The sequence below is a fragment of the Emydura macquarii genome, unplaced genomic scaffold (assembly GCF_026122565.2).
Source record: "Emydura macquarii macquarii isolate MOO-44397 ecotype Brisbane River unplaced genomic scaffold, CSIRO-AGI_Emac_v2 contig_573, whole genome shotgun sequence".
In the NCBI taxonomy this organism is placed as follows: domain Eukaryota; kingdom Metazoa; phylum Chordata; order Testudines; family Chelidae; genus Emydura; species Emydura macquarii.
Window position 1 is genome coordinate 983,201 of NW_027130710.1, and position 25,637 is coordinate 1,008,837.

At 62.9% G+C, this 25,637-nt stretch overlaps 3 protein-coding genes across 4 annotated transcripts; all 3 read left to right on the forward strand.

The window, feature by feature from the left end:
* Positions 1-2,129: 2,129 nt before the first annotated feature.
* VAMP8 (vesicle associated membrane protein 8) lies at positions 2,130-8,799 on the forward strand. The gene is made up of 3 exons (XM_067540305.1): positions 2,130-2,313; positions 5,206-5,358; positions 6,379-8,799. The coding sequence occupies exons 1-3, from the start codon at positions 2,311-2,313 to the stop codon at positions 6,520-6,522; spliced, it is 300 nt and encodes a 99-aa protein (XP_067396406.1). The 5' UTR covers positions 2,130-2,310; the 3' UTR covers positions 6,523-8,799.
* Positions 8,800-13,601: 4,802 nt separating this feature from the next.
* Positions 13,602-21,593, forward strand: VAMP5 (vesicle associated membrane protein 5). The gene is made up of 3 exons (XM_067540260.1): positions 13,602-13,833; positions 19,496-19,633; positions 19,934-21,593. Exons 1-3 carry the CDS (start codon positions 13,831-13,833, stop codon positions 20,129-20,131), a joined length of 339 nt encoding a protein of 112 aa, XP_067396361.1. The 5' UTR covers positions 13,602-13,830; the 3' UTR covers positions 20,132-21,593.
* A 1,519-nt stretch (positions 21,594-23,112) lies between these two features.
* On the forward strand, positions 23,113-25,247 carry RNF181 (ring finger protein 181). Of its 2 annotated transcripts, XM_067540309.1 has the most exons (5): positions 23,113-23,271; positions 23,847-23,980; positions 24,305-24,420; positions 24,694-24,768; positions 24,958-25,247. In XM_067540309.1, exons 1-5 carry the CDS (start codon positions 23,186-23,188, stop codon positions 25,015-25,017), a joined length of 471 nt encoding a protein of 156 aa, XP_067396410.1. In that variant the 5' UTR covers positions 23,113-23,185; the 3' UTR covers positions 25,018-25,247. The 2 variants fall into 2 exon arrangements, with proteins under 2 accessions (XP_067396410.1, XP_067396411.1); XM_067540310.1 differs by lacking the exon at positions 24,305-24,420 and having other exon boundaries at positions 23,114-23,271.
* The last annotated feature ends 390 nt before the right edge of the window (positions 25,248-25,637 follow it).

A 25,637-nucleotide genomic window follows, 5' to 3' on the forward strand; every position in this document is an offset into this window, starting at 1 on the left:
CGGGTCCAAGGGGAGCTGTGGGGCCTGCTGCTGTGGGGCCACCGGGCCCGGGTCCCCGCGTAGTACCAGCCCTGCGCTGCCTGTTGCCAGCTCCGGGCGGCTGTCTCGGGTCACGGGCCCGCCGGCCTCCGGAGAGTATCTCTCCCGCGAGCTGGACCGTGCCCAGACATTCGTTGGGCGTGTGGGGCTGGTCAGCTTGTCCCCGCCGCCGGGCCGGGAACGTGGCACTGCCGGCTTGCCCGCTGGCTGCCAGCGAGCTCCGCAAAGGGCGGCACCTTCCTCTCCTGCCGTGGGCCGACTCCTGGTCCTTCTGCGCCCGTTCCAGCGTCTGCATTGGCAGGCTGCGCTTTCCACCCAAGCACGGGAGATCTGTGTCCTGGGATGTGGGGGGGAGGCTGAGAAATGGAGGGGAAAGAGAGAATGGGGCAAAGGGGGTGAAAATGAAGGCGAGGTGGAAAGGGAGAGGGAAGGGGGGGAACAGGCAGAAAAAGAGAATGAGGGAAAACGGGGTGGTAGGAAAATGCGGAGAAAAGTCGCACTGAACGACAGAAGGGGAAGCTGTGAGAATAGCCTTACATGGACCATCTGCCCCCACGGTGAGACCGGGATTTAAGGGACAGTTGGGTATCTTTAGCACACACACCAAATCTAGAGGTGCCCTTTGCTCCAAGAGGTTTTAGCAAGGGGGGGCCTGGGAGTCAGGCCTCCTGGGGTCTTTCCCCAGCCCTGGGAGCAGGGTGCTACGCCTGGCTCTGGGAAGGGAGTGTGATCTAGGGATTGATCTAGAGTGTGAGCAAGGGATTGGGGGCTGGAACCTAATAAAATCCTCCTGGGTTCTGTTATTGACTCACTGTGTGACTTCGGCCTTTCCCCTCTCTGTGCATCCGTTTCCCCTGCTGTAGAATGGGGTGGATGAGACTGACCCCTCCTCTCACTGGGGTCTCTTTGGGATCCTGCAGGAAAGGGCCAGGTACCTGGGGTCACCGATTACTGAGTCGTAAACCAATACAGACCTTTAACACCCCAGGGCTGGGGAGCTGTAAACAGAGGCCGCCGGGGTGGCCTGCAGAACCCTGTGTCTCCTGCCCACCCAACTGCCTTTCTCATCTGCCACTGAAATTTGTATTTCTGTCCCGCCACCAGGGCGTGACACAACCTGACCGTTGCTTCCTTTCCCAGCCCTGTAACAAACTCTGACACCTTCTGCTTCCCAGGTGCAGCCCGGCTGGTTCTTCCTGCTCGTCCGGTCTGAAGGCAAGAGGCAAACATTTGTGCAGAGCCCCCAAAACGTTACCTTCTACGACCTGAATACATCAGTGCTTCCTGAAAGGGGGGGTGCGGCCTGGGGGAGGAGGCAGAAAGGACGACTGCTGTCACTTTAAATGGCAACACAAGGGTCAGAGTGCAAAGGGTGAGGCAGGGGTGCCATGGGAGATGGCTACACCAGCGCCAGGCCCAGCTGAATTCATTTCCCACAGAGTGGGGCTCAGCTTCTGGCCCCGTGGGAAAGGCTGCACTGAAATAGATGGCTTCTTCCTGGGTTTGAGCCTGTCCCTTTCTTCTCTCACTTACGTCCGGCCAATTTCCGTCAGGTTTAAGCTAAGCGCTACGCAGTGGGAGCAGCAGAGCAAAAGTGGATCAGTCCCCTGAGCCATCCACTCCCGTAGCCTGTCTCCAGCAGCAGCTGCTTTGGGAGTGCTGGAACCCCCCCCGTACTGCCCGTAGTTGCGGCATGATGCCGTGGGGCTGGGTAGGGATTCCTGCCTGACCCTTGGGGGCCGTCAGCCCTGGAGCATGAGAGTTGATTACGACCATAACAGAAAGGAGGGGGGAGGAAAGGGGAGACACCCCGGCGGGGTGGGTGAAAGGGGGCAGGAGGCTGGATGGGAGCAGACTTCTTAATAAACCAGAGAGAGGGTCTCCTGAACAGGTCTGAGAGTGGCAAGGTGTGGGGGGGGGGGCTGTGGCCAGGGGCTGCAGGAGAGAGGAGGAGTCAGGGTGGGAGCCCACCACTGGGGGGCCCAGTGGGGCCGCCCCACCCGTGCTGCCTGGGTTCTGTGCCCCGAGCCGAGGGGACCCGATCCCTGCTCGTGGGTGGTGGGGGGGGGGGCCGGGCTGTCCCGGGCCAGGCCCGTGTCTCTTTAAACGGCAGCGGCGGGGGGAGGCCGGGCCCCGCCCCTCGCACCTGGGACCTGCTGAGCCGGGCCGGGCCGAGCCGGGCTGCAGGAAGCAGGAAGCTTCGGCTGCAACTTGGCGCACCAGGAAGTGGCCGGAGAAGCGAAGCGAAGTGGAGCGGAGCAGCCCCGGAACATGGTAAGCGCCGGGATCGGGGCCGCCGGCGGCTCGCTCCGATGTGCCCCAGCCCCCCCCCACCCCCGGCACTTGCGCGGGGCTCCGGTGCGCGGAGCCGGGGCCCGGGGCGATCCGGGTGTGCGTCCGGAGTGACTCCGCCGCGGCCAGGGGCTGCCCCGGGGAGCGGCCCGGCTCCGGCTCTGGGGTTGGCGTCAGAGCGGCTGCCTGGGGGGTGGGGTTGGTAATGAATTAGGGGCTGGAAACAGCTGCTGCGAGTCCTTAACCCACAGTCCCCCCCCCCCTGCTCTAACCACTAGGCCCTGCTCCCCTCCCAGAGCTGGGCACAGAACCCAGGAGTCCTGGCTCCCAGGTGCGCCCACTCCGGTATCAGTGAGCAAGGCCCAGCCCGCCTCCCCCCCCCGACGGTTGCTGGGGGGTGGGGGTTTGTCTGTGGGCGGCGCAGGGACCGGGGCAGAGGGAGGAAGGAAGCTGGCGAGATGAATGACCCGAGGTGCTCGGAGCTGCAGGCTGCTGCCTCGGCCGTCTCCAGGGTGACAGGTGGGGCTGGGCGTCCCGGGCAGTGAGTGCCAGGGCTGGGCGCAGGTAGAAATGACGGGGGGGCAGCCAGTGGGGGGAGGTTGGGGGGGGGGAGCATGGGGGGTCCGTTCCAGGGAGGGAATGGGGGGAGTCTGCAGCTTCTCAAAGGGGGCCTGGGAGGAGGGTTATTCCTGAGCCCAGAGACACCCCCCCAAAAGTAACAGGCTCCTGGCTGCATCCCGTGTTTGCCGAGGGGCCCCATGGACCCACAGGCTCTGATCTGCCTGGCCCCTCGCTTTTCTCTCCTCCCCCCCCACGCTGGGTCTCATGATCAACCCCCCCATCCTTCCAGAGCGGCCTAGAAAAAGGGAAGTGGATGGCCTAACGGTTTCTGCCGTGCCTGGGGCACCCGTGCCGCGGCCTCTGGTGACCAGCCCTATTCTGCATCCTAAGCTGGCCGCAGGTGGAGCGGGGGGCACCCCCTGAATTGCAGGGCAGTTTCGGGGGCGGAAGCCGGCACGTGGGGGAGGCGGCTCAGTGGGCGTTTGGGGGCAGCATTGGTGGAAGGGGGCTGTAGCATCCTTCACAGCTGGGCTGGGTCCAACAGGGGGCACAGACCATGGGGGGTCTCTTGGCCTGGGCTGCCCAGGGCCTGGGAGTCTGTGGGGCTGGGAAGATGCAGGGGGCAGGGCGGGAATCAGGAGAGTCTTTAGGGGGGCGGTTGCCAAAGGACTGGTGCCTCTGAGGCCCCTGCTGGCCTGGATCCCCACTGCGGGGGGCCAGAGGGCTCTGGGCCATTGTGGCACCCGGGACGCCCTGTCTGTCTGTCTGTCCATCTGAGCTAGCCGTCTCTGAGCAGCTGCTGCTCCCAGCTCAGGGCAGACAAACGGACAGCGGGCAAAGGGTTAATGCCATCCCACCCCACCCCCCAGTCCACCCCCTTGCATGTGGGGGTCACGAAATTAGCCTGGAGGCCCTGGCGCTTGCTGCGTGGGACACCCCAGTCTGGAGCCCCTTGGAGGACTCCTTGGGGCTGGCTGGTGGGAGCGGCCTGGGACCTGAAGGGTTAAAGAAATAAGCTCTGTTGCCCCAGGTGTTGCCAAGGGGGGCTGAGTGGGGGCCCCAGGATGGGCCCCGGTGAGCTGCCAGGAATGGTCAGGAAGGGGAGGTGGCAGCCGTGCTGAAGGGTATTCTGGCTCCCTGGGCACCGTGCTGGCTCGGCTCCCGGGCCCTGACGTCCTTTGGGCAGCGTTTCTGAGATTCCGGCCTGGGCCGCGCCCAGCGCGACACGCCCGGCTCTGACCGACCCCGCCGCTCGGGTCAGGCTCAGCGGGGGGGGGAAGGGTGGCTCTGTCCGTGCCCCATGCGCTGAGGGGGTGCTTCCATCCTGGGACTGTCCCGGGCCCCTGGGCGGGCTGAGTTTGCTGGGTCTCTGCTCCGCGTGGAGGGGGTGCTTCCATCCTGGGGCTGTCCCGGGCCCCTGGGCGGGCTGAGTTTGCTGGGTCTCTGCTCCGCGTGGAGGGGGTGCTTCCATCCTGGGGCTGTCCTGGGCCCCTGGGCGGGCTGAGTTTGCTGGGTCTCTGCTCCGCGTGGAGGCAAAGGACTAAGCAGGGCCTTGGAGACAGAGCGTCCCCACCTTCCCCCCCGTAGAAAGGTGTGTAGGGGGGGCTGTGCCCTCTCTACCCCAGGCCCCCCTGGGCTGGCCATGTCACACCTGCTGCCCTGCGCCCCTGCAGGCGGGGGGCGGAACTGCAGTGGCTGTGCGGTTGTCCTGACCCACCCGACCGGCTGGGCGAGTCCGGCTGGCCCTAGAGGCTGTGACGCGGGTGCTGGAGGCTCCCTGTTGACATTCCACAGTGAGAAGGGGGGGGCTGCTCTGCCCTGTCCCTCCCCCCCCAGTCCTGCCCTGTCCCCTCCCTCGGCTACTCGGCTCTGTGCCCGCAGGGCTGCTTTGGTGCCAGGATCCCCCTTTCCTTACGTTGGCTGGGGTGCTGTGATGCAGTAGCTAGAGTGGGGGGTGCTGGGGAGACCAGACTCCTGGGTTCTTTCCTGGTTCTGCCCCTGCCTTTGGGTTTGTGACGTCAGCTGCCTCAGTTTCCCCACATGACGGGAGGCTGTGGGGCTTGCTCGGTGTCCGTGCTGCATTCTGAGCCCCACGGGTGGACGGGGCTGCAGCTGGGCCCCAGAACTGGGCTGTTGCCCTGTGATCAGCGCCCCTTTGGCTCTGTGCTCCCCATGCTAGATGAGGGCCCATCTCCGCGCCCATGCCCCTTCCCCTGTTTGCCCTGGGGCCTCCCTTCTCTGGGCCCCGGAGGCTTCGCCCCGTCGGCGTGCGCCCCTCTCTGGCTGACCCCTTTGTGGGCCCTCTCCCCGCAGGAGGGCGGCGGGATGGCGACCGAGCGGGTGAAGAACCTGCAGAGCGAGGTGGAGGGGGTGAAGAACATCATGACACAGAACGTGGAGCGGATCCTGGCACGGGGCGAGAACTTGGACCACCTGCGGAACAAGACCGAGGACCTGGAGGCGACGGTGAGTCCTGGGGGGGGGGGCGGAGAGGGGGGGACGCGGGCAGGGGGAGACCCCGGTACTGTGATCGTCAGGTTCCTGGCTGGGTCATGGGGAGCGGGAGGGGGACCCCGATAGCGGAGTTGATTTGCAGAGGGTTTGTCGGTGGGGGCCGGAGACCTGATATGGGGTTGGGGCGTTGCTGTTGGGATGCTCTGGGGCTACCCCAGGCTGGGCATGCCCCGCACCTCGCTCTGAGGGCTGCGGCTGAGCATGCCACCGCCGTGGAGACCCGTGCGCCGACGTCTCTCACGGGTTCGGATCCTGCAAGTCCCCTGCTGCCTGCCCGCGGGGCGCGGCTGTTTGCTCAGCCGCTGATAAACGCTGCCTGCCTGCTGCCCTTTGTCCCGCGCCGGCGCGGCCCCTCTGAGGCTCTCGGTGCTACACGAGGGGCTCGGCCCGGGGCCCGTTTAACCCGCTGCCAGCGGCTTCGGGGGCAAACGCAAGAACTGCTCCCCTGGGGCCAGCTCCGGAATCACGTGGCCTCAGCTCGCTGGCGCTGGGCACGGGGGGCTGGCTCGGCTTGGCTCGGCGGAGCGGGGCTGGGACAGCGCCTGCGTGGGAACCCGCCTGCCGGCTCCGCTCATGCCCGCGGAGCTGCCCGTGTCAGCTGATTTCCACCTGCCGTGCTGGAGAGCTCCTGTGGTGGGGGAGCCCCCCCCCCCAGCCCTGACGCAGCGAGCGGGGGCTGGCGGGGGGCTGGTAACCCAGCACCAAACTGGGATGGCCCACGTAAATATGGGTGAAGGCCAGTTCCAGCCAGACCTTCCAGCCCAGCACGTATGTGTCCAGGTGTGGCCTCGCCCGGTGGGGGTGTGGCTGCCCACCCCCAATCTCCCTGGTTGAGTTTGCCCCTGGCAGGTGGGGGGCAGCATGCACCAGCCTAGGGGCCGAGCCAGGCAGGGGCTCCCCTGCTCTGCTAGCTGGAGGTGCTTGGATCAGCGTGGTACTAACCCCCCCGTCTTCCTCCACCCCCCCCCCCAGTCTGAACACTTCAAGACGACCTCGCAGAAGGTGGCCCGCAAGTACTGGTGGAAGAACGCCAAGATGATCGCCATCATCTGCGTCATTGTGGCCATCGTCGTCATCCTCATCATCCTCTTTGCCACCAACACCATCCCCACATAGGCTGTGCTCCTGGCCCCCCCTCCCCTCCCGCCTCCGTTTCCCTCCCCCCCTCTCTATCTGAATCAGTCACGGGCCTGGGGCTGGCGACCCGGATGGAGCCACAACCCTCCCGGCAGCTCCCTAGGCCAGTCGTACCCTGACCCGCACAGCCCTGCTGGAAGATGCGTGTGTCCCCCTGCCCCTTGGGGACTGAAGCCCCCTGGGGGTAACACCCTGCTCTGTCTGGCTCTGCCCAGCTCCCATGTCCTGTGTCCCCCACCCCACATACACACACACACCCCGGGCATTGCTCAGAGCCTTTCCCGGGCTCCTCCGTCTGTGTTCCCAGCCACGACGCTCCCTGTCCCGGTGAACGCCGGGGCCTGCCGATGGAGCTAGGTCTGCCACTGGTGACTGCAGCCCCCCAAGTGGGTTTGGGGAGGTGGCGTTGTCCCCTCTGCCCCGGGAAGGAGCACCCCGTGCGGCCGACTCTGCTCCAGCTGACAGAGGAGGCGCTCCTGGGACGGGGGTGACGGGCTCCAATCTGGGGAGGAGAGGAATGCTGCCCCCCCTCCCCCACGTAGCCCATGCCCCCTGTGGGGCAGACTCCAGCCTGGATAAAGGCTGTTTTGTGCTGAGCCGGGTGCGGCCTTGCTCGACCCGGGGGGGTCGGGATGCGGGATTTACCTTTTGCCTTAATACATAACTAGAAAAGGAGAGATCCCTGCGGGGGGATGGGGAGAGATGGTTTGTCAGCAAGCTCTGTCTGTCTGTCCTGTCCTGTCCAGGCCGGGGGCTCATGGGCCGTACTCCCTTGGTTCCCATAACTAACTCCCAGCCCCCCCCCCCCCCGCCCCCATGGCGCCCCGACATCCGGTGCACCCCCTGCCCTGCCTGGAAGGGCAGGGTGCTCTTCGGGGTACAGTAACACCCTCTTGCCTGTAGGGGGAGATGGCCAAGGGGAGCAGCTGGGAGCCCTGTATTGGGGGAAGCAGAGAGCTCCCCCATCAGGCCTGGGGGGGGACCTTGGGGGGTCTCTGAGCTTAGCAGGGAGCTCAGCAGAGGCTCCCGGCTTTGGAAGTCATTTCAGACCCCCACCCATCCTTTCCCGGCGCTGGAGGGGGAGGCCAAATCTTCCTGATCCCCCCCGCCCGGGCTGTGCGGGCTGCACTCTCTGTAGTAAATGTATTTATACGTCGCTGGAGAATAGAGATTTATTAGCAGGAACCTGCCTCTGTTCTGCACCCTGTCTGCTGCGCCCCGGCTGGAATCGCTTCCCGCAGCGCCTCCTGCTGGGAGAGGCCGGGGCTGCGGAGGCTGGGCCGTCTGCCTGGCCCCGGGGAGCTGGGGGTGGGGGGGTTTGGGCCGATCCTTCGTTCCTGGGGGAGTTTGTTCTGGGCTGTGGCCACGGTATAACCTTCAGTCTCTTGCCCCGCGTGGCTCAGAGCGTGGGCTGCTTGCCCTGCCCCACAGCCAGCCCTGCCCCAGGCTCTTCCCAGGGCACCTCCCAGCTGAGGATCTGCCACCCTGCCCCCCCAAACCGAGGCATGGAAGTGGCTCGCCCAGACAGGGCCAGGAAGAGAACCCAGGAGTCCTGCCTGTGTCTCCTGGCATAAACCCGGCAGCGGCTTGGCTGTGAGAACTGGCTTGGAGCAGTGAGGGTTGGGGGCAGGCCTAGTGGGGGGGGCAGGGTTCATTGTTGGGGGGGGAGAAGTGACTCAAATCCTCACCCAGTGGCTGCTTCCAGGGGGTGAAATGAGAGGGGGCTTGGAGTAAGAGCTGCCTGCCCCCCCAGATTGCTGTTGGGGGGGTTGCAGGGTTGAGGGAGGGGCAGAGGGAGCCCCCCCCCGCACATTGCAGTTCTCTGGCCTGTGTTCCTGCAGACCCAGGGACTGCCACCCCGGGAAAGAAGTAAAGCGGCTGCTGTGGGCACAGGTCAGGCCGGGAGCAGGCCGTGGGGACCAGCCCCCGGGAGCATCTCCTTCCTCCAGCCGCTTGGTGCTTGAGACGGGGCCGAACCCAGAGCTGAAGTTTGGAGGAGGCAGATTTCGGAGCCATCTCTGCCCGTGCTGTGCCCCCAGCCCCTCTTCCTCCCGTGCGTCTCCCCACCTTTGCATTTCCCCTATGGGGGGCAGGGCTGCTGCTATTCCATCCCCTGGGAATAGGCTGGTCCCATAGCAGGATGTGTACGGCCAGCGGGACACATCACCCATGGCACCGGGCCCGCCCAGCCAGTGCCTGAGGCAGTCACATTGCAGTGCTCACCCCCCTGGGGTTACTTTTTGATGGAGGAGAGATTATGGGGCGAGCCCCCCCCCCACTCCGTTGGCCTAAACCCCAGGCCCTTACCACATGAGCTTCCAGCTCTCTGCTGGCCCCTTATCCTCTGGGACAATCCCCTAGCCATGGGTAAACCAGTTTCTGCTGAGCAGAGCGATGGGGTGGCCTCTTTGCCTCAGCTGGCTATTGGAGAATCCCCATCAGCACTATGGGGTCTATGACACACACGAGAGCAGTCCTGATTGCCCCCAGCAGAGGGCAGTAACAACTGCGTTGGCTTTCACTCAAGGTCAAGGACTCAAATCCAGCCGGGGCTGTTTACAACAACCAAACCAAATGCAAAAATGAAACCGAGGTAGCTAATGAGACACCGGCTAAAAGCAATTACGTCAGTGGCACCGATTTCCATTGGCTGGCCAGAGATCTTGACGGGCGGGCGCTTTTGTGGCTGGGCCACGCCCTCCACCCCGGTGCCACCCTGCTGCTGGCATGGCGTTTCGCACACGCATTGGTTAACGTGCGGGACTCCCTGCCGCACACAGGGTGGCCCTGAGGCCAGAAGCTGACACGGAGCTGCCGATAGGTCAGGGGGGCCTCCGAGACTTCAGCCCTGGCTGGCGGGTGTGGAGACACCCCCTGCCTAGGCTGGAGCTGGCTGCTGCGGGAGCCGGGATATCGGGCCGGTTGGGCCCCGGTGTCATCTGCCAGCACAGAGCCGCTGGCTCCAGGACCGGGCTTCCTCTCCTGGCTGGGGCCGTGGGCATGCTGTGTTCCCCCTCCAGGCACGGCCAGCCTGGGCAGCCCGGACAATAGCTGCAGTGTCTGGGGAGCAGCTCGTGTTCCCTGGGGGGGGGCCGCCGCTCGGGGCTCGTGACACGGCGGCTGGGCTGGGGCCTGGCCCAATGGCGCGAGGAGATGGGCCCAGCAGGTGGGCGGGTGGGCAGCCCCTGGCACTGGAAGGATGGGCTGGGAAGGAAGCCCAGACACGGGGGCACTGCCAGGCGGCTCCGGGGCCTGTTGCCGCGTGGTCCCTGGCGGGGCAGAGATGCAATGGGGCAAAGGGACTGGCGCCAGCAGTGTTTAGCTGGGTTTGCTCTGCTGCACCCCAACTCTGCTACCCCCATCCCTGCCGGATCTACCCCCCTCTGCAGCTCCAGCACTGTCCCCTGCCTGTCTTAGATCTGCCCACCCCCTTTGCTGTTACAGCTGAGATGGTCAAAGTCCCAGTCCCCCCCGCCACACTCCTGGCCCCCCTGCCCGCTCTCCCCTCTGGCCCCAGGAGAAAGGAGCAGCTAATAACAGACTCCAATACCTCCAAGTTACAACCGCCCCCCCCCCGCCCTGCAGGCTCCCCAGCGCACCCTGTCTGTGCTGCACTCTATACTCAGGCTGGGAGCCCTCTGGAGGCCAGATGGCGCATTCCGGGCTTCGTACAGCACCTGACGCATGTGGGGACTATGTTCCTGTCACCCGGCTGGAGCTGCCTCGTGTGGTAATCTGCTGCCAGAAAGAGTGCTCTGGGGAATCGGGGCGGCGGCGGGAGGGGGGCAATTCTCACCAGCTCCCCCATAGACCAGGCCTTGCCAACCGTTCAGGCGCCACACACCCGAGCTGCTGAACTGAGGTGCCACGTTCCCGGCGCTGAGCCCTGGGAGCCGTGCCTCGGAAGGGAAGTCTGCCAGCTCCCCAGCCACGGCCCCCCAGGAGAGGAGAGGCCTCGTTAGAGACCACTTCCTGTTAGGTAATTAAACGGTAAACAACCGTCATGCTGGGGCAAGTCGATCCCGGCTGCAGCAGCGTGGCCTCCCCCGTCTCAGGTGAAACTGGGCCAGCGTCACAGAGCTGTTGCCAATGTTCCTGACGCCGGGGTAGTGGATGATGGCTCCCAAATCCCTTGGGCCACCTGCGGGAACTCCACACGACACAGCCGGTCACCCACAATCCGTAGCAAAAGGGCGTGAGCCAGAGGCTGGCCGCGGAAAATCTCCGGCTTCCAAACCACGACGCACCCCGCTTCCATCGAGCCTGTGGGCTGGCGTGTGGATGCAAGGTGCTGGCCCGGCAGGAATGCCCGTTGGGTGGCACCGTGGCCACGTCTCTGCGTCGGCAAGGCCTTAGTGCGATCCAGGGGACAGACGAGCCGCCATGCTGCGTCAGCTAGCCCAGCCTCCCATCTGCCGAAGCTTCAGGGGGAGTGCACAAAACAGGGTGATGTTGGAGTCACCCCAGCTTCTCCTCCTAGTCTCTGGCATATGGAGATTTAGATTGCCATGAGCACGGGGTTGCAGCTCTAACAACCTTGCCCCATAGCCATCAATGGACCTATTCTCCGGGATCTTATCTTTTTTTTTGAACCCCGTTATACTTTGGGCCTTCGTGGCATCCCCTGGCAGTGAGTTCCACAGGTTACTTGGGCATTGTGTGGACAAGTACTTCTTTGCATTAAACCTGCCGGGTATTAATTTCGTCGGGTGACCCCTGATTTTTGTATGGTGGGAAAGGGTAAATATCTCTTGATCATCTTTGTTGCCCTTCTCTGAATCTATATCCTTTTTGGGATGGGGCGACCAGAACTGGACACAGTATTCAAGGTGGGGGCGCACCATGGATTGATATTGTGGCCTGATGATCATTTCTGTCTTATTTTCTATTGATTTCCTCATAGTTCCTAACATTCTTTTTGCTCGTGGCCAAGAAGCGAGCTGAAGTTTTCGGAGAACTATCCCCGATGGCTCCAAGATCTCTTTCTTGAGCAGTCTTAGCTAATTTAGACCCCATCACTACAGATGTGTCGTTGGGATTATTTTTTCCCGATGTGCGTTACTTAGCACTTCGGAATCTCCATCCTTAGAGGTTTTTAAGGCCCGGCTTGACAAAGCCCTGGCTGGGATGGTTTAGTCGGGGTTGGCCCTGCTTTGAGCAACGGGTCGGACTAGCTGATCTCCTGAGCTCCCTTCCGACCCCCATCTTCTCCAGGATTCTTTGTTGAATTTCATCTGCCATTTTGACACCCGGGTTTGTGAGATTCCCCCGTAACTCTCCGTAGTCAGCTTTGGACTTAACTATTTTGACCAACATGATTTCATAGGCAAATTTTGCCGCTTCACTGTTCACTCCCTTTTCCGGCTCATTAATGGGTATGTTGAATAGCGCAGGGCCAAATCCAATCTCTGGGGAACCCCGCTGTTTACCTCTCTCCACTCTGAAAAGTAACCGTTTATTCCTACCCTTTGTTTCCTGTCTGTTAACCAGCTACTGGACTTTCCCTTTTATCCCCCTTCTAAGTGGCCTTCAGAGCCTTCGGTGAGGGACCTTAACACACTGAGTGAAAGGAAAAGCTTTTTATGCCCCAGCAATTTACCAGCCCCCCGGCCCAGGCGTCCTGCCATCCCGAGAACCGGCTGGGGGAGCAGTGGCCATGACACGGGAACGCTTTGATTTCTGGGCGCTGCTCCTTTAAATGTCCCCTGATCCCTTTGCAGCATGTTAGAGGATACCACACACCGTGCTCTCCCCTGTGGGTCTTACTCATGTTTCCTGCTCCCTCTGGCGCTGGCCTGGGAGCCCGGCGGTCACCTGGGTGCATGGAAAGAAGCTAACGATCTGGCTGGAAAATGTGAGCAATTCCCAGGCGCGCCAATTAAATAAAAAGCGGCATTGGCTGCTTGCTTCTCCAGGGAGCCACTGATCTGCCTCTCTTCTCCCAGATGCCTGACGGCCTCTCTGCCTCCCCCTCCCCACATGCCCCTCACCGTCTCCCCGTCCGGGCCGTCTTTGAACCTGCAGCGTTATAATGCAACCAGCAGGCCCCTGATCGGCTCACGCTGGGCAACGCAGGCGGCAGTCTGCGCCCACGACCCGCAGTGAACAATCCCCCTTAGTTCATTACAGCTGAACCCCGGCTCCCCTGCAGGAGCAAATCACAGAGGCTAAATTTGAGGCTTGTCCCCTCCATGGATCTCAAAGCAATTCACAAAAGGAGGGGTCATTATCCTCTTTTTGCGGAAGGGGAAACTGAGGCACAGCGAGGGGTGGGGCCAGGGAGGGGGGATTTCATAGCAGCCTTCAACTACCTGAAAGGGGGTTCCAGGGAGGATGGAGCCAGGCTGTTCTCAGTGGTGGCAGGTGACAGGACAAGGAGCAATGGTCTCAGGTTGCAGTGGGGGAGGTCGGGGTTGGATGTTAGGAAAAGTGGGTCACTAGGAGGGTGGTGAAGCACTGGAATGGGTTACCTAGGGAGGTGGGGGAATCTCCATTCTCAGAGGTTTTTAAGACCCGGCTTGACAAAACCCTGGCTGGGATGATTTAGCTGGGGTTAGTCTTGCTTTGAGCAGGGGGTGGGACTAGATACCTGCTGAGGTCCCTGCCAACCCTCCTTTTTTGTGATTCTGACGGGGCCATGATCACCCAGCAGGGTGGCAGAGCCAGGAATGGAACCCAGGCGTCCGGACCCCACTCTACAGCTTTCCGGGCTGCTGATCTGGCCCCTTCCCACCCTGTCCAGATTCACTCCAGATTTAGGGAGTGAAAGGATTAGAAGAGGCAAGAGAGAGAAGCTGAGGGGCCAGGGCCCCATCCTGCCTACTGATGTGACTCCGGAGTGACCCGGGACAGTGGGCGTGGTGACTCCGGAGAACCGTAGAGCTAATGAGGGACCCTGGTGTGACTCCGGAGTGAGCCAGTGCGGGGCCCTGGTGTGACTCCGGAGTGTGTGTGTGGGGGGGGGGGCACGGTGAGCTGTGGGCGGGGCCGGCTCTCCGGAGCTCTTTGCCTTTCTCGGCTGGCGCCTCCCCCGTGGCCCTGCCCCTCCCGGCCCCCAGCCAGCCCGGCTGCGCTGCGCTCGCCTCCCGTCTCCGGTGTCAGCTGCGGGGCCGGCTGGGACAGGAGCGGGACGGAGCCAGGCGGCCGCCGGGGGGGATCCCGCACCCGGGGAAAGCCCCGACTTCTCGGCAGCGCCCAGGCCCACGGAGCAAGGGGTGGGGACCCCCCAGCGGAGCAGCGCGCACCCGGGCGGAGCGGATCCGGATCCGGAGCGGGGGAGCCGGCGCCATGGTGAGGGGCGCGGGGCTGGGCGGGGGTGGCCTCAGCAGTGGGGGCCCTGCGGGGTCACGGATCCCCGGGGCGCTGGGGGCCTGCCGCGGGCTGTGTGGGGGGGGGGCTCTCCCCTTATTGGTCATGGAGGGGGGCACATGGAGCTGCTCGGTGCCTGACCCCCCCAACTCCTCCCCCCAGCTCGGGGCCTGCCCCTCCCCCGTAACTGAGCTTTGTGCCCCCCTCCATGTCGCCCCCTGTTTCCGTGTGGCAGGCCAGGTGCTGTCTTGCGCGGGCTCCTTCCTGCCCGGCCCCCATGGGACCGGCGTGACTCCTGAGCGAAGTGACACCCGCACACGGCCCTGGGCTTTGAGCTGCCTCCGCCACCCATTGCCAGCGAAGGGGAGTGAACCGAGGCTTTGTCTACCCCAGTGGCACTAGGACAACCCATGATCTGAAACCAGCTCAGGCCTGGGCATAACGCCCTCCCTGGCCAGGGCTGCCCCGTGTCTGTTCTGGGCCCACGGGGGAGCCGTGGTTTATTGCGTGCAGAGAGCAGGTCGAGGGGATGCCGGTTCCTTTGCCGAATCTCCACCGGCAGGATCTGCCTGCAGAGGTATACAACCCCCTGGGCTTTCTCAAGATCGGGGTCTTTATCCCCTTTTAACTGTGGGTAAACTGAGGCGCCGAGGGGAGAAGTGACATGCCCAAGGTCACCCAGAACTTCAGGGGCAGAGCTGGGACCAGACCTCTATCCACTAGGTAACGCTGCCTCCTGGGTTATAACCCGCATGTGGCCGTGCTGATTTTGGTCTGAAGGGCCTTTCTCTGAGGCAGCCCATGTCTCCTGAGTGCTAAACCAAGAAAAGGGCTTCACCCTGAAGTGGGGCATGTTAGCCCAGCGTCACTGTAGATCCTAAATTTCTTCATGTGGACAAGCCCTTGGCCTGTCTCCACCTGGTCAGGTTGCCTGACGCCCCCCCCCAGACCTGAGCCTGGTGTCTCTCCCTGCCATATCCCCCCCCAAACCTCCTTAAAAATAAAATATATATACATAAATCTCTCTGCAGCCCCCTTCCACTTCCTCTAAAAGTGCGTCAGGGCTGAGCCGACGGGTGTGTCTGGACAGGCTGGCAGAGATCCCTTGTCCTGGCCGGCTCAGGGTTTGTGAAAGCCAGCGAGGGAGCAAAATTGTCCTTGCTTTAGATCTTGGCAGCGGGCTCCCAAAGTGCAATAAAAGGGGAGGAAAGCGACTTTTTAATTTGCAACAAAGCGTCCCGGCGGGAAGCTCGGGCGAGCTGCTGATTCCGGACAAGCTGTGCCGGTCCGTTTCCCCATCTGGGCAGAGCTGGTGCTGGCGTAAGGCATCTTTATGCTGGGCTAAGCGACCCCACCCTGCAGGGACTGCGCCGGCTGAGCTGAAACTGCCAGGCCTCATCCTGAGCTCAGCATCTGCCCGGCTGTTGGCACCAGTTTACGTTTAGACTTGAAATTAGACGCAGGTTTTTAACCATCAGAGGAGTGAAGTTCCGGCACAGCCTTCCGGGGGGAGCCGTGGGGGCAAGAAACCTAGCTGGCTTCAAAACTGAGCTTGATCAATTTCTGGAGGGGATGGTCTGACGGGACAGCCTCGTCTGGCAATTGACTGGTCTTTGACTACTGGTGGTAGATACGCCAGTGGCCTGGGATGAGATGTTAGATGGCTGGGCTCTGAGTTATTACAGAGAATTCTTTCTTGGGTGTCTGGCTGGTGAGTCTTGCCCACATGCTCAGGGTTTAGCTGATCGCCGTATTTGGGGTCAGGAAGGAATTTTCCCCCGAGGCAGATTGGCAACGGCTCTGGGGGTTTTTCCCCTTCTTCTGTAGCGTGGGGCAGGGCTCACCGGCTGGTGGATTCTCTGTACCTTGAAGTCTTTACACCATGATTTGAGGACGGCAGTAACTCAGCTCATAGGTGAGGGTCTGTTACAAGCATGGGTGGGTGAGGCTCTGGGGCCTGCGTGGTGCAGGAGGTCAGACTAGATGTTCGTATTGGGCCCTTCTGACCTTCCAGTCTGAGTCTAAAAGCCCCAGTTCCGGTTGTGCCTGTCGCCCCGTCCTCTTGCCGCTGCGTGCTGCACGCTGCAGACTTTGTCCCGGGGTGTGGGATGCTGGCGGTAGAGCGCCACGCCCTTTGTCTGTCCGTCTCGCTGGCATGGAGTCCTTTCACTGTGCCCTGCTCCCCCACAGCCAGCTTGCTGTCTGGGGACCCCCTCCCTTCGTGGGGACCCTTCCAGGACAAGCCCACCCACAGCTGATGTGTTCGTAGCGTGAACAAGCCCAGGGTGCGGTTTCCCCTTTGTGTCCCCGGAGCATCTACGGGCCCCGCGTGCGTGGAGGACGTTTGCCCAGCGGCTGCTCACGGCCACGGGGAGGGATTGCCGGGGGAGGCTCAGATGGGTGGCAGCTTGCCGGGGCCAAAACGCCCATTGCAAACACCTTCCCCAGGGGTCAGGCCCCCTGGAGGAGACCGCAGTGACCTGCAGTTGTAGGGCAAGCCCTGGGGAAGCCTGTGGCCATCCTGGTGCACGCGCCGGTCGCTAAACGCTCCAGCTGCTTCGCCACGCAGCCTGTCCCGCCCCCAGCCCCTCCTGGGGGAGATGAGGCAGGGCCTGTGACCCAGCACCCCCACGCAGTGGGGCAGTCAGTTCCGGCAGCTCCCCTGCTCCTGGCTTTGGATCCTCCCCTCCGAGGAAGGGCCGTTCGCTTCTCCGTATCCGGCTCTGGCTGGTCGTGGGCCAGATGTGGCATCCTGCCGCCAGCCTGGGCGAACCCCTGGCGCGCACCAGCTGGGGATCTGGCTCCAGCCTCCCCGTGCTGGGCTGTAAATCCAGCGCCGGGCTCTCTCCCCATCCCTCCGGGGGAGCTGTCCCTTTGTTATAACCAGCCAAGCAAACAGGCGGCTCCGGCAGGGATGGCTGGGTTTGCCTACGGGCTGCAGGACCCCAGCCTGGGAACCAGCAGGGCGGCTTGCGTGAGCAGGGGCGGCTCCCCCAGACGGCCCCGGGCTGTCGGGAAAGCATCCTCCTTCCCTCCGGAAGGAAGCAGGAAAGCTCGGTGCAGAGGCCCGTGTCTTGGTTTAGACTCAGAGGCGCAGCCCCCTCTTCCTCCCACTGCAAAAGGGCTCAGCTTTCACCCCCCAGCTGGGGTGGGGGGCGATGGCAAATGGGACGCCCAAGGGGCCTGTCACCTGCAGCTGGCCCTGGGGAAGGTGGTCAGATCTCTGTGCCTGTGGTTGCAAAAAGGAACCTGTTCTGGGGTCATGGGAACTGTCCGTCCCCCCCCAGCTTCACTTGCTTCTGCTTTTTAAGGTTTTTGTTCCGACCTGGGGGGCTGGGAGGGCCAGGCCTTCATCTAGGCCGGGCCCTTTGCCATCTCCTGTGTCCCACCCTTGCTGTTAATCTGCCCCCTGCCCGAGGAGCCCTGACTGAGCGGTGTTGCGCGGCACCCTGAGGAATGGGCTGGGCGCAGGTGCGAGCCGGCTGGCTCCTGGGGGGGCTCAGCCCAGCCCCGGGGAGGCTGGATGCTTCGCTGGGGGAGCGGGGCCTGGAATTTAAATTATGCCAAGTTCTTTGGGGACGTGTGGCTCCAAGCAACCCAGCAACCATCGTAAGACTTGGTGCTTTCCCACCGGACAAGGCACCGTGCTGGCAGGCGGGGACTCCTGGGTGCTGTCCCCGGCTCTGCCTCTCTAGGTGACGGTGGGCAAGTCCCGCCTCTGCTCTGTGCCTCGGTTTCCCCCTCTGCAACGCGGGACACACCCCTCCTAAAGCGACAGTGCATGCCGGACCCTGTTTGACCTGGCTGGGAACGGGGGCTCGGCCCCAACAAAGCGGGGACTGCACCCCACTCACTGCCCAGGGGCTTGGGGGGGGGGTGCATAGTCCCCTATCTTGTGTGCTGTGCCTGGCGCTGCCCAGACCTCCCGACACTCTCCCTGGGCTGACTCGACAGAACAAGGGAAGAGTCGTTTTCCCCCTTGCACCGAGGGGAGCTGAGGGCCGTGACTGGTCCATGGTCCCGGGGGGAGTCTGTGGCTCCCTGGAACTGAACCCCCAGCTTGTAGGTCTCAGCCCGGGGCCCCTGATCTCCAGCGCAGCCCTCGCGGGGCTGGGAATTCCCTGCCCTGGTGGCTTGTTTATCCGGCTCTGGCCGCCTCCGGGCATCAATCAAATGAGCCAGAACAAACAATAGTGACTTGGCTGGTTCCCGTAAACATCCACCCACCCGCCTTGCAGTCCCCCCCCCGCCCATGTGCCTGGGACGTCTCCAGCAGCCAGCCGTCCTGACACCTCAGGCCCTCACAGGAAACAGCCCCCACCCCATCGCTGGCCCTGGGCCATGGCTTGTGAGGGCTGGGACCGAAATACCTAGGGGTGTCTCCTCCCCCAGACCTGCTGCGGGTAATCTGGGGGCAGGAGGAACCCTGAGTGTTGTCCTCTTCCAAGCAGAGTAGGCAGTGGGGTGGGGGAGACATAGTGGGGAAAGACGGGGGGCTGGCAGTCAGGACTCCTGGGTTCAATTCCCAGCTCTGGGAGGAGAGTGGGGTGTAGTGGTTACAGCACACAGATCCCCTGCTGCGAAAGCCTCTCATCCGAAGCCCAGCCGTTGCTGGTTTGTGCTGAGAGCTTAGCCGGAGATGCTTTCACTTCCGGCCACCGCATCCTGCAAACACGGCATCTGTGGTCAGGGTTTCGACTTCACCGTTTGCGTTTCCGGCTGGTCCAGCTGATTTGGCAGACGGGAGCAGCTTCAGATGCAGGCGGGGGCTGGATCGGGCCCTCCCCATTCCCTGATTGGGCTCTCCTTCCTTTGTAAGAAGATTTCCCTGGGGGATTTGAACCCCGGCCGAGCCAGGAGCCAAGAGCTCCGGGAATCGCAGAGGGCATCCGCTTGTTTGCTCTGAGAATGTGTCCTTGTGGCTATTTCCTGCTCTGGCCACCCGGTCCTCGTGGAGCGGCCCAGGCAGGCAGGGCCCGGGGAGGATGTGCCGGAGAAAGCGGGCTCTGAGCCCCCCCTCTCCCCGGGGGCTGCACCATGCCCAGCACAGAGCAAACGGGGCCTTGCGGGCAGGAGACATGGCTCAAAATTAAAGGGGAAAGGAAGCAAGAAAGAACATAAGTCAAGTCTCCGTGGATGTAGATCGGCCATGTCTCTGCAGCCAGCGGGACCCTAAGGGATTTAAAGGTGCAGTGCCCGGGAGACCACAGGCAGAGCTAACTACAACACGCTCAGGGGAAAAGGGAGCCCGCCCACCCTCGCTTGGCATCCAAAATCATTCCCTCCATAGACCACAAGGAAGGACTTGGCTGGTCCCTGGATCGGCTGCCGCTGTGCCTGGGATTAACCCAGTTCTTCCCAAACTGTGGGTCAAAGGGTGCCGGGGGGCGGTGTGGGTTGTGGGTCCCCATCTGTGGAGGGGCGGACGGGCCACGGCTGAGTGGCACTGCGACGCCTGGGGGAATGGGCTCCCCTCTCCTCCCCCACCCTGCAGGTCGCGGTAACAGAAGTGAGCCCAGGGGTTGCAGCAGGTGAGCTGCTCCTGCCCCCTCTCCTGAAGGCCACTGGGTTCACACGGCCAGCCCTCTGCCCCCCACCCGGCTGAAGCGTGGCCACCCTGTATTTAACCCTGTCCTCCCGGCAGGCGGAGAAGAACCTGGAGCGATGCCAGAAGGAGGCGGAGGAGGTGACTGAGATCATGTTGAACAACTACTCCAAGGTGCTGGACCGCGAGGTCAAGCTCAGCGACCTGGATGACAGAGCGGATGAGCTCCGCAACATGGTACGGCGGGGGGAGGGACAGTGGGGGACAGGACGGGGCTGCTTCGTGCTGTCACTTTCCTGGGCGAGCGAATCCAAGACCACCGCAGGGCCAAAAGGAGAATTCCCGTTAGCAGTACGGGCCCAATGACACACAGCCGCACAGTTCTGATTCCGGCCAGCAGGGGGCAGTGATCTAACCAGCATTACAGGTGACGGCCTGTACAGGGATTGAGCAACGGGAAACTGAAGCCTGGGCTGAGTTTCCTGGGAGCTGTGTCCCTGGCCACCCCTTGATGGCTCTCGTGTTGTTTCCTCCTAGAGTTCAACCTTCAGCAAGACGACGAAGACGGTGGCGCAGAAGAAGCGCTGGGAGAACAGGAAGTACAAAATCATCCTGGTGGGGGTGCTGGTGGCGGTCGTGGTGCTGATCATCCTGGCCGTGACTCTGGGGCTCTCGCTGCCCAGGGCCGGGAACCAGGCTGCCGAGAGCCGGGCGGTCACCCCTCAGCTGAACTGAATGAGTGAAGGGACAGAGCCGCCCTGGGCTCAGTGGAGTACGGACGCTACTTTAGGGCAAAGATTGCGCTAGGAGACTGCAGGGGCTGGAATTGGAGCTGGGGTTTTTCCGTAGCTATTAGGAAAGTTCCCTTCCCAGATGAGTCATGCCACCCGGACACGATATTGACAGCCCAGCTCCAGTGATCAGCCCTACCATAGCAACCCCCTAATAATCGGCCCAGAAGCAACCCTACAATAACAAAGCAGTGCGTGCAGCCCAGCTGTGACGTGCGATCCCCCCCGCTATGATCAGCTCCCGCAACCCTGCAGTACCACGGGGAGGGGGCCGTCACAACAAACCAGCCGGGCAGCCAGGGGCTCCCAAAGGATCTGGAGATAACACAGGGGTGTGAACAGCCCCTAGCGCTTCTGCGGTTGCAGCCCAGCGCCTGGGAAAAGGCCTCTGTGGTTCCTGCAGTGGTTGTGGTCGGTGAGATAAATGCTCACGAGTGCCTTAGGCTTTAGTTAGTCGGAGGGGGGAGGAAAGGACCCCTCTGCGGACAGCTGTGCTTTTTGAAGTGGACTGGGCGTGTTTCCGGTAGAACTGGTCCGCAGACCTGCCCGATCAGTGTAACGCCCTCGCTGCCTAGTCCCACAGCCTGTCACGTCAGCCCCGCTGCGGGGGGCTTAGTAAAGGGTAAAATGCCCAGGTTTGTTGGTGTTATGCTGGTTAGATCGGGGGGCGGGGGGGCAGTTGTCATATTAACATCAGTGTGTCTAAATGATAAATATTCGCGTGAGATCTGCCATGTCAGGTACCGTTAGAAAGACTGCAATATGCTGAGTCAGCTGGGAACACTTGTGTTCGTGTGTGATACGGGAAGTGGAAGTTATGGATGTATTTGCTATATCTGCATTTCACATTGGGCTGCCCGGGCAACATCTCAGACAGGAAGGCTGCAGAGCAATGACCTGCTTAATGGTCCATTAAGACATTCCCAGGTGCAAGGGGCCCTGGGGGAGAAGCCAGCATCACCACTGAGTCACCAGGATTGGCCCATGTGACTCTGGACTCCATTTTGTTTCCTGTGAAATTCCACCGGCAGCACACCTGAAGGGTCACCAGGATTGGCCCATGTGACTCCAGACTCCATTTTAGCTCCTGTAAGTTTTCACAGGCCGCATGGCCAAAGACAGAGGGTAAATTAGATCAAGCCAGAGGAACCATTTTGCCTTTGTTCCTGTTCATATACCTGCCTCTGGATCAATTCACTTGCAACTGAACCAAAGGACTAAGACCCATCCAGGTACTGGACGTACACCAGAGGGACTATACAAGCCTGCAACTCCACAATTCTTCTAGGAACCTGACGTATATGGACTTCCAATCATTTGTATGTATCTGATTGCTTTAATCCTTTAACATTTCTCTCATGATTTCTTTCTCTCATTACAATAAACCTTTAGTGTTGGTTACTAAAGGGTTGGCCAGCAGCGTGGTATTTTAGATAAGATCCAAACTCATATTGCTCTGGTGCTGTGGCTGACCCCTTGGGGTCAGAGGGAACCTTTGTAGTAAAGAGCAGAGAGTTTAAACAACTGGTCTCTTTACTGGACCCAGTGGCTGATTTGGGAGCCTAGAGCTGAAATGCAGTAAAGGGGGCTGTGGGCATTTGTGGACTGGCTTCTGTGGGATTCAGAAGTGCAGTTTGTGGCTGGTTGGGAAGTCTGGCTTCAGTGCCACCCACCGGTGCTGGGAGAATCTGCTCTCCTTTTACAGCCTGATCTGACCTTGGCATTTTCAGGTGGCTGCCCTGGGACGGACGGGTCACAGTTGGTCCATATGGCTGCGGGGGAGGGACAAATGAAGGTGGACAGAGAGACGGATAAACAGACAGAGAGTCAGACATGGATGCTCGCAGCACGGGTTGGCACGCTCCTTTGCCATCATGCCTCTGACACACGTGACAGCAGTTATGTTGCGGGTGGGCCGAGCCCATGGCCGCATGCCAGTACCCGCTCGGGGTTTCCTGGTGCGCCCGGCTCGGTGGGTCTGCCTCATCTCATATGTAGATTGTTAACTCTTCGTGTCCGTCTCTTGGTCCTGGATCTGTACAGCACCTGGGACAATGGGGTCCGTCCGTGACGGTGGCTCCTAAGCGGTCATAACACACCTAATCCATAACGTACAGCACCCAGCACAATGGGAAGCGTTCCAGCCATTCCCACCCTGGGCTGGACTGGAAGCGCTGACCTATAGCTGTGATTTTCAGCCTGTGGTCTGCAGGCCCGTGGGGGTCCAGAGACCCTCTCCAAGATGCCCAAAGGGGTCCACACTTCCACTGGAATTGTTTGAGGGGCCCGCAATGGAGGGACGGTTGAAAAGCGGTGCCCTGGAGGCAAAAGTCTCTGAACGTTCATGAGTGATCAGAGCTGTCCGGTCGCCCCCCTGGGTCTGCAGGAGACAGACCCCCTCCCTGCCTCGCCTTAGAGGGGGGCCGCGCTGGCCGGGGGTGTCCCCCCCTTGGACAGTTAAAATCGAGGGTTATAATGACCTGGGGCGGAAGGAGGGAGCGGGCGGGCGGGGAGGGGCCGAGGCAGAAGCCGGATGCCCTGGTGCGGAGTCCCTGATACCGCGGGAGAAAATGATGCTGAGTGCGGCGAGGTCCCAGCCGGGCCTGCCCCACACCAGGCTGGTCCCAGCCCCACCTCCGCTGTGGGGGACTGGCTGGGCAGGAACCGCAGCGCCGTGAGCTTCCCCACAGCAGTGCCCAGCACCCCCCAAGCAGGGCCCCGCCCCCCAAGCAGGCCCCCCCCCCCCCGGCCGCGAGCGCCCCCCCGGGCAGTGCCCCCCCCCCCCGGCTCAGCCCAGCTCCACCAATCACCGCCCGTCTTCCCACGGCGCGTCCCGATGACTCGCGTCCGGCCCATCGGCGATTAGCGCTGCCGCGACTTCCCCGTCCGGCCCCGCCCCGCCTCCCCCCGAGCCGCGCCGATTGGCTGGCGGGGCCGGTCCCGGGAGGCCATTGGCCGCGGGCGGGGCCGCGTCGGGCCGAGTCACTCAGTGGCCCCGATGGCTTCCTACTTCGAGGAGCACAACTGCGAGCCCGGCGAGCCCGCGGAGCGCGCGCGGGAGAACGTGCTGCTGGAGCTCGCCAGGTGCGGGGCGGGGCCGCCCGGCGGGTCCCAGGCGAGGAAGGGGCGTGTCTCCCCAGTAGGGGTGGGGAATGGGCGTGTCTCTTCCGGAGTTGGGGGCGTGTCCAGACGGGGACGGGGCGTGTCTCTTCCGGAGTTGGGGGCGTGTCCAGACGGGGAAGGGGCGTGTCTCTTCCGGAGTTGGGGGCGTGTCCAAGCGAGGAAGGGGCGTGTCTCCCCAGAGCGAGTGGGGAAGGGGCGTGTCTCCCAGCAGTGAAGGGGCGTGTCTCGCCTGGCCCTGGGGGTGGGGCAGGAGTCATATCTTCAGGGCTAGGGGGTGTGGCAGGGGGCGTGTCTCCCCATGAGGGTGGGGAAGGGGCGTGTCTCCCTGGCTGGGGGCGTGGCATGGGGCATGTCATGGGCGGGGCAGGGGGCGTGTCCCCAGTGTTGGGCGAGCCCCTCCAGACAGTCCCCTGCCACCCCACAGGACCCCCAAACCCGATGGGGGCAGGGGCGCTGCCTGGTCCAGCTGGGCTCCCCCACTGCTCTCCCCCCACCTGGCCCCCTCCCCTCCCCCACTGACCAGCCTCTCCCCCCAGGACTCTCTTCAGTGGGCAGGAGATCGACTTGGCCTCCGTGGACTTCACCGACTGGGATCACCGGCTGCCCCCGCCGGCCGCCAGGCGGGCTGTGCAGAGCCTCCCCACGGTGCGGGTGACGCCCGCCCAGGCAGGTGAGGGAGCCCCGCCGGGAGTCAGGGCTCGGGAAGGGTCTGGGCAGTTCGAGCCCTGGGGAGCGGTCGGGACCGGGCTCTGCTGGGGTCTGCCTTGTGCCCAACGGCGCCTCTGCCCCTTGTGACCGGATTTGGCCCCAGGTGTGCGGGGTTGAAATGCCGACGGTGTAACTCTCGGCTGCCCCATGCCCGGCCAGGCTCCTCGGGGTCCCTGCTTCCCTGCCCGCGGGGCAGATTAGTGCCCCATCTTGGCACTCGGGACGGGCTGGGTCTCCGGCTCCGATGAGGCTGATGCTTTTCTTTCTCCCCGTCTCGGCTGCCCAGACAAAGGGCTGAAGTGCCCCGTCTGCCTGCTGGAGTTTGAGGAGGATGAGGGTGCCAGAAAGATGCCCTGTGAACACCTCTTCCACTCGGGCTGCATCCTGCCCTGGCTGGGGAAAGTAGGTGCCGTGGGGGGGACTCCCTCCCTCTCCTTTCCTACGTGCTAGCTGGGGGGGGTCCCAGTTCCCGAGGGGCCAGCTATGCTTCCGCTACCCTGGCTGTGGCCAGCCCCCCGGCGGCTGTACCCAGGCTGTTTCAGCCTGCTGGGGAGGGGAGCAGAGACAACGGGGGTGACCCTCTGCTGAACTGCCCGACGGGACAGGGGCTGCTGTGGGGTGGAGGTGCCAGGCTGGGCAGACGGAGCGTCAGCACGCTTCCCCTTCTCTCCCCAGACCAACTCCTGCCCCCTGTGCCGCCACGAGCTGCCCACGGACGACCCGGAGTACGAGGCGTACAAGAAAGACAAGGTGGGCGCTTGGTACCACGCTGCCTCCTGCAGGGAGCCGGGGGAGGGGGGCACCAATGTGGGGGGGGGCACAGGGAGAGGCCCGGTTCCTGCAATTAAATGGTTAACACCAAGCGGCCACGCATTTGAAAATTGAGCTGCTGGGCGGGGGGCGCGCGTCTTCACCGCTGCCTGCCCTTGCCTCTTTCAGGTGCGGCTGCAGCAGCGAGACCACCGGCTGGAGTATCTGCACGGGGCCATGTACACATGACTGGAGGGGCCCCCCCCCCCCTTTCCTTGGACACCCGCCTGGCCACTGGCTGCTCTCTCGGGGCTGGGGGGCCGTGACCCACCAGCGTGGGCGTGATGGATTGTGGGGGGAAAGTTGGCTCCGTTCTACACTCCGGGGCAGGGTCTGCCCCGTCCCATAGGGCAGCTGTCACCCCTCACCCCTCTGTCCTGCCATCGCCCCAGGCTTATTAAAGCCCTTGTGTTCTCTGACCCAGAGCATTTGTGGGGCATCCATGGGGAGCAAATGGGGCTGGGAGTCAGTTTCCAAGGGGGGAGGTATGTGGGGTGGAGTCACCTCTGCTGGGGAATGGAGGGGTGGGGAAAGGAAGGGGCTGTCTTTCATTCCCATACGGGAGGGGGCTGGGCACGAAGCCGTGGGGCTGATGGAACCCGTGTCAGCAGCATGCCTGGGGCTGAACTCCACCCCCTACCTCTCCCTCTCCCCCCCATAGGGGCAGCCCCCCCCAGCAGCTGCCACCAGGTCCCCATGCCCCTGGCTGCAGCATGCCCTGTGCTGGCTGAGAGCGGGTCAGGCCCGAGGGAGATCACAGCACGGTGCCGGTACAGGGAGGGTTGGTGTGTGTGTGGGGGTGTCCCTCA